At 39.3% G+C, this 7,895-nt stretch overlaps 1 protein-coding gene across 1 annotated transcript; it reads right to left on the bottom strand.

Moving 5' to 3' along the window:
- Positions 1-3,093: 3,093 nt before the first annotated feature.
- On the bottom strand, positions 3,094-7,158 carry LOC121174248 (uncharacterized; the record flags this gene model as incomplete). Its single annotated transcript, XM_041013083.1, has 6 exons — positions 3,094-3,137; positions 3,195-3,316; positions 3,473-4,247; positions 4,380-5,015; positions 5,463-5,709; positions 6,094-7,158. Coding segments are annotated over 6 exons (2,889 nt in total), but the record flags the coding sequence as incomplete, so codon positions are not given.
- Between the last annotated feature and the right edge of the window lie 737 nt (positions 7,159-7,895).

Genomic DNA, 7,895 nt, shown 5'->3' with positions numbered 1-7,895 from the left:
ATCCACCAAAGTTTTGCAGTGAAGAGCCCTTGGAAACTTGCAAAGTACAATCATATCCTCTTTGTTAGAAGGAGACATGTACATAACAAGTTTTACAATATCGTTATTGGGTGAGGGGGTCCAATAAAAAGGAAAATGAGTCGCTCCTTATCGAGTAAAATAAATCAGCATTGACTCGACACCAGGGCGGACTTGAAAGAAATTTCCCTTGAAATTTTTATAAGTGGTGAAGGGACCAATGACAGCCCTAATGCCAATAAGGGAAACCCAACCACCCTTTTTGTTTGCTTCACATTATAGTGATGAAGAAATTTAGAGGTAGTCAGAGTCATAAAAAACTCGTTACGTAAAACCCTAAAAGTACACATGGACGCCCACGCATTCAAATTTAAATGGATAGGGGCAAAATTCAACTCTTAGAGGACGTAAACCTCAAACTTGTTGAAAGGAATAGTGAGGTGAAGATTCAAGAAAAGAGTTGAATACATATATAAGAAGTGAGTCTCACCTAGAAAAGCACGCATAAAAACACGTTTACTTTCCAGGCAAGACTTGATGATCATCACATCGGTATGATCAACGTGACAGAACTCAATGGACTCGAGGAAGTCAGTAACAGACTCATAAGTCAGAAAAATACTTGCGTAAGATCCAACATCCTCATGAACCCAAGAGTAACCTGAAAGGGTTATAGAAGGGTACTTTTTCTTTGCCTTACTAGGTTTTCTGGGAAGAGGGAGAGAGGGAATGAAAGGACAGGGGACTATGACTTGAACAACGGTGGCCTATTGGCTAGATGGGATTCAGCCTCATCCTCCCTGGGGTTAAGATGAACGCTAGAGTTAGGGCGAAGCCCTCCCTCAACAATGATGGAGCCACCAACAGGGGCGGTGACACCCACGTTAGGGAAAACCACACCGTCAACAGTGGCGACATCATTAGCAAGGACGCTAGAAACATCACCATTGGCAGCGTCGAAGCCACCATGATGATGAGAGGGATCGTCGTTGGAACTCCCCCCCGATTGGGTGAACCTTCAACGACAACACTCTACCTTTGCTAGAGCACACAAAACCCTCCCCAAAATAAGAAATTATGAAGGGAGGAAGAGGTTCAAAATGCATACCTGGAAAAAGAAGTGGATGATCGAAGAAAAGATATGACTAGAAAAACAAGTGTTTGGAAAAAGAAGAAAGTACAAAAGTAAGGAGTGGGAGAGGAAAAATTGCCTCACCTTTTTATGGTCTTCTAGAAGCTTCTAAGGGCTGAAAGGACAAATCCATTTAGATCATTAGATCTTTCCTTGATGGTACATATCAACGATTAGGGAAAGACATGAATTTTGGTTATCCCGAAAGTGTTTCAAAATTCAAAGGATGCTATCATTGTGCCTTTTCAAAAACAGACGGGCATTAAATGTGTTTGAACAATAAAACCGTTGAAAAGAAGTCTCTTTGAATACTCAACCACTCGAATTTGGCAAAAGACGACTACTTGTGTATTTTTCCTTTAAGACTAAGTTAACACTTGGCTAAAGAGAAAATTTAAATCCCTCTCAAACTCAACTACTGCCAGACCAGAGCAAATATTACTTGGACTTGGCTGAAAGATAGTGACGTCAAGGTTAAAGACTTAAGATTATTTTTACAAAGCTCGTACAAGTGTACTACTCGGACTCGGCAAACCTCCGTACTCGATGGCCAACCAAGTAGTCTACTTCAATTCCACAAAATCTGGTGGATCTAATTAAGATAAGAGGGAAAACTTCATCTTCTACTAGAAAGATAAAGATATTCCCAAATACTGAAAGTTATCTATTGTCAGAGGAAAGATAAGATAGAATATATCTTTCCCTATTTACATTATCTTGTGAGGGGAATTGAGATCTTATCATCCGATTTTACCTTTATAAAAGGTGATATGAACCCTCATGGCACAAGGGCTGACTTAGGATCGTCTAGGATTAAACCTTGATGGAAAATGCGGAAATTGATTAAGGAAAGGATGGAAAATAAGGTGGTTAATCTCGTGGGTCTTAATAAGGTGGTTTCTGGCATAAAATGGATGAATGGGATGGTAAAACGTAGGTTAAGTGGTGGCTGGACAGAAATATAGAAATGGCAATAACGGAAGCTACAGGGCTCCAAATGAGGTGATTCCAAAACGAGGTGAAAGGTCTCGTTTTGAAATTCAATTTAGGCTCAAGAATCACTTAATTTGAGTGTGTGAAATGGGAGTTATGGTCACAAGATAATTTTGGGCAGAGGTGGATTTTCTGGAATTGTGGTTTGAAAGAACAAGGGTGGAGATGATAGGAAGGAAAGAATCACTCTTTCCAGCGAGGGCAACACACAAAGGTTGTGAAAGTCCTTTGATACAGCCAGGGTGTTCTTGAATCACTCAAGAATTTAGGAGAATCACTCTCACTAAGATAAAAGAGATAAACTCTAATTTTCTGAATAAAACTCAACTTGTGTTTATTGATAAAATGGTTCAGCTTATATAGAAGCTTTACAGCAGATTTTAGTAATGACCCACTAACCTAGAATTAAAATAACTTAATGCCATTAACCTAGGGAATTAAAACAAACTAAATGGCTGAGTGTAACTGAAATTGTTGGCAACCAAAAGTCACCCCCAACAGCCAACAAGTCAGCCACCATTTGGTCTCCCAAAAGGCTGATGCCTAGGTTGCCAATTTGGCCCTTATTACAACTTGAACTAAAGCCCTTTTTAGTTGATTAACCCAAAATATATTTTTGGTCAGCCAACTTTACAAGGATTGGGCCATTATTTAGACAAACTAAACACTCTAAAATTGAAATAAAGTGGTGTCATTTAGTCCTCCATTTGGGCCATGATACAACTCACAACCTTGGACTTTTCTCCTTGAAACTTGGGCTTGTATTCAAATAGTATGGACAACACTTGTTGAAGAGCGTCCTTGGCTTTCCTTGCTCTAGCCCTTGTCATAGGTCCTCCAAGTCCTTCAAGTGGATCCTTGCCCTTGCTCTTGGTCATGTCCTCATCAATAGGTCCTCCAAGTCCTTCAAGTGGATCCTTGCCCTTGCTCTTGGTCATGTCCTCATCATTCTCTCCCTCTTGAGAAGGATTTGTCCTCAAATCGGATTCTTCATCTGCATCAAAAAGAGATAAATCAGAGACATTGAAGGTGGAACTAACATTATACTCACCGGGCAGCTCAACTTTGAAAGCATTGTCATTGATTCTTTCAAGCACTTGAAATGGTCCATCTCCCCTTGGTTGAAGCTTTGATTTCCTTTGTTCCGGAAACCTTTCTTTTCTCATGTGCACCCAAACCCAATCTCCGGGTTCGAAGACAACCTTCTTTCTCCCTTTGTTGGCTTGTTTAGCATAGCTTTTATTTTTCCTCTCAATTTGATCTTTGACTCTCTCATGAAGCTTCTTCACATAGTCCGCCTTTGCTTGACCTTCTTTATGCTTAAAAACAGAAACATTAGGCATAGGCAAAAGATCAAGAGGAGTTAGTGGGTTAAAACCATAAACAACTTCAAAAGGAGAACAATTAGTGGTGCTATGAACAGCTCTATTGTAAGCAAATTCAACATGGGGTAAACAAGCTTCCCAAGTTTTTAAGTTCTTCCTCAAAACTGTCCTAAGCAAAGTTCCCAAAGTCCTATTAACAACTTCCGTTTGCCCATCGGTTTGTGGGTGACAAGTGGTTGAAAATAACAATTTAGTGCCCAACTTGCTCCACAAAGTCCTCCAAAAATGGCTTAGGAACTTAGAGTCCCTATCACTAACAATGCTCCTTGGCAAACCATGGAGTCTCACAATCTCCTTGAAAAACAAATCAGCCACATGGGAAGCATCATCAACTTTTTTACATGGAATAAAATGAGCCATTTTAGAAAACCTATCAACAACCACAAAAATGGAATCTCTACCATTGCTTGTTTTTGGCAGCCCCAAAACAAAATCCATGGATAAATCAATCCAAGGATACTCCGGAATTGGCAATGGAGTATACAATCCATGAGGCTTTACCTTAGACTTTGCCTTTTTACATACAATGCAATGTTCACAAAATTTCTGCACATCCTTTTTCATATGAGGCCAATAAAAATGTTCTTGTAATGTTTCTAGAGTCTTTTGGACCCCAAAATGCCCCATTAAACCTCCTTCATGTGCTTCACAAACAAGCAAATTTCTAGTAGAACATTTAGGCACACACAATTTGTTTTCTTTGAAAAGAAAGCCTTCATGTCTAAAGAAACCATTTTCTGAAAATTTTTCACAATTTTTAAAAATTTCTCCAAAAGTTTCATCATTTTCATACATGCTTTTCAAACATTCAAGACCAATCAATTTTGTTTCAAGCATAGAAAGTAATGCATGACGCCGAGAAAGAGCATCGGCTACAATATTACCTTTTCCCTTTTTATGTTTGATAACATAAGGGAATTGCTCTAGGAATTCCACCCACTTCGCATGCCTTTTGTTAAGCTTGCCTTGCCCCTTGATATATTTGAGGGACTCATGGTCACTATGAATGACAAATTCCTTGGGATAAAGGTAGTGTTGCCATGTTTTCAAAGCCCGTACTAAGGCATACAACTCCTTATCATAAGTTGAATAGTTAAGGGTAGGACCACTTAACTTTTCACTAAAATAAGCAATTGGATGGCCTTCTTGCATCAACACAGCCCCAATCCCAACATTTGAAGCATCACACTCAATTTCAAAAGATTTTTGAAAGTTTGGCAACGCAAGTATGGGGGCATTAGTTAGCTTTTGCTTAAGAACATTGAAAGCTTCTTCTTGTTTCTCTCCCCATTTGAAACCAACATTTTTCTTGAGCACTTCATTGAGAGGTGCTGCCAATGTGCTAAAATCCTTCACAAATCGTCTATAAAAACTTGCTAAGCCATGAAAACTCCTCACCTCGGTCACAGACTTAGGTGTAGGCCATTCTTGAATAGCCCTAACCTTCTCCTCATCAACTTGCACTCCTTTTGAACTCACAACAAAACCAAGAAACACAACATGGTTAGTACAAAAGATGCATTTTTCAAGATTGGCATACAATTGTTCTTTTCTAAGCACAGTCAAGACAGATTTTAAATGATCAATATGCAAATCAAGTGAAGTGCTATAGATAAGAATATCATCAAAGTACACCACAACAAACTTTCCTATGAACTCTCTCAAGATATGGTTCATTAATCTCATGAAAGTGCTAGGAGCGTTAGTTAGGCCAAAAGGCATAACCAACCATTCATACAAACCATATTTTGTTTTAAAAGCAGTTTTCCATTCATCCCCTTCTCTAATCCTAATTTGATTGTATCCACTTTTTAAATCGATTTTAGAGAAGTAACATGCACCATGCAATTCATCAAGCAAATCATCAAGCCTAGGTATAGGATGCCTATATTTAATGGTGATGTTATTAAGGGCTCTACAATCGGAACACATGCGCCATGTCCCATCCTTTTTAGGGACCAAAATCACTGGGACAGCACAAGGACTCATACTATCTCTTACCCAACCTTTGCTAATGAGTTCATCCACTTGTCTTTGAATCTCTTTGGTTTCTTGTGGATTACTTCTATAGGCTGGCCTATTGGGCAAAGAAGCTCCCGGAATGAGATCAATTTGATGCTCAATTCCCCTCAAAGGTGGTAGTCCATTTGGCACATTTGGTGGAAACATGTCTTGAAAATCCTGCAAAAGAGTTTTAACACTAGAAGGCACTTCAAAATCATCAAAAGTGTTAGTGGTCAAAATCTGATTTTTGCAACACAAGATATATAGTGACTGTTTAGCACGAAACAACCTCTTGACCTCACTTTTTGTGGCTAAATAGCTCTCCCTCACTTCAAGTGTTTCACTCTTCTTTTGTTCACTCTTTTTCCTCTCAAGTGTTTCCCTCTTTTTCTCACTCTCAAGTGTTTTGCTCACTTTTTCTTTTTCTTTTTTCTCTTGAAGAAGTTTTTCTCTCATTTTCTTTTGATCCTCACACACTTCTTGTGGACTCAATGGCTTGAGCACAATCTTTTTGTCTTGGTGCATGAAAGAGATCTTGTTGGTGTAACCGTCATGATTGGCTCTTTTATCAAATTGCCATGGTCTCCCCAAAAGTAAGTGACTGGCCTCCATAGGAACAACATCACAAAGTACCTTATCATTGTATTTCCCAATGGAAACGTCCACTTCCACTTGCTGCCTCACTTGCACCTCCCCATCCTTACTAAGCCATTGAAGTTTGTATGGCCTAGGATGTGGTTTAGTAGCTAAATTTAGCTTTGACACTAATCTAGCACTAGCCACATTGGTGCAACTACCTCCATCAATGATCACCATGCACACCTTGCCATTGATTAAACATCTAGTGTGAAAGATGTTTTCTCTTTGGCTCTCCTCCTCATGCTTCAATTGACCACCAAGTAACCGCCTAATCATCAACAAATCTCCCTCCGGAGTCTCCTCTTCCTCTACGTACTCACTCTCCTCTTCCTCTTCAACATCAGATTCACTTATATATTCTCCATCTCTAAGAACCATGGACCTTTTGTTAGGGCACTCATAAGCATAGTGTCCTAGGCCTTGGCACTTGAAACACTTCACATCTCTACTCCTTTTAGAGGGTTCCTCTTGGGACTTTGAGCGAGTTTTTGATGGGATAGGTGTGGAACTACTAGAAGTAGCAGCCCCATCTTTCTTACCTTTGTCTTTCCAACTAGAAGAACCAAAGTTGGTAAAACTCCTCTTAGCCACTCCCTTCCTTTTTAATTGTTGCTCCACTTGGATTGCTTTGTGAAGAAAATCATCCATTTCAACAAACTCCTGCAGCTCAACAATATCACGGATATCATTAGTCAAACCATTAAGAAATCGAGCCATAGTTACCTCCTCATCTTCTTCAATATTTGCTTGAATCATGAGCACATCCATTTCCTTGAAATACTCCTCAACCCCCTTGTTGCCTTGGGTTAGTTTTTGGAGCTTGAATTTCAAGTCCCTTGAGTAACTAGCCGGCACATACCGCTTCCTCATGATCTTTTTCATCTCCGTCCATGTATCAACCATTGGCTCTTCATTTCTTGCTCTCTCCTTTTGTAGCTTGTTCCACCACACAAGAGCATAGTCGGAAAACTCCGTGGCGGCAAGCTTCACCTTCTGGTCCTCCTCATAGTTGTGGCATGAGAAAACATGCTCTATTTTCATCTCCCACTCCAAGTAGGCCTCCGGATCATTCTTTCCTTTAAATGGAGGAATGTTGAGTTTAATACCATCAATTCGGTTTTGTCTAGGAACACCATCATTCCCTCTTCTCCTCCTTTCTTCTTCATTATGATCTCTATTCTCCATTTGATCCAACCTCTCATGGAGCGCATCATCTCGTTGTTTCATTAACCTCTCCATATGTTGCATCAAAGCTTGCATTTGGAATTGCGAAAGCCCCACTCCATCATTAGGATTAGTACCTGACATCTCAAACAAACAAATCAAACGTAACAAGACAATTATAGTTGCTGTTTGAATACCTCACCCACTCAAGTGTATCACACAATTATGGCTTTTCTCTAATGAAACACTCTTGCCTTTTACCACTCTAATTCCCCTTGAGTTCTTAGGCAATTCAAGAGATTATGGCCACAACAAAGAACAATTCACCAATATGTGTAAGGTAAGGCTAGACAAGGAAAAGGTTAACCAAGAAAAAGGCTAACAATGTTTTTAGGCACAAATGAAGGAAATAAAATTCAGAATTTAGGAATTCAAGTAACAATCCTTCATGCAACCAATATATTACCTTAAAGAGTTTTTTTTTTTAAGTTCTTCAAGCATGAACCATTCAGCCCAATTTTTTTTTTTTTAATTTTGCTTATGCGAAATTCTGCTTCTTT

Source organism: Glycine max, chromosome 20 (assembly GCF_000004515.6).
Source record: "Glycine max cultivar Williams 82 chromosome 20, Glycine_max_v4.0, whole genome shotgun sequence".
NCBI lineage: Eukaryota > Viridiplantae > Streptophyta > Magnoliopsida > Fabales > Fabaceae > Glycine > Glycine max.
This window is presented reverse-complemented; position numbering and strand designations above follow the sequence as displayed.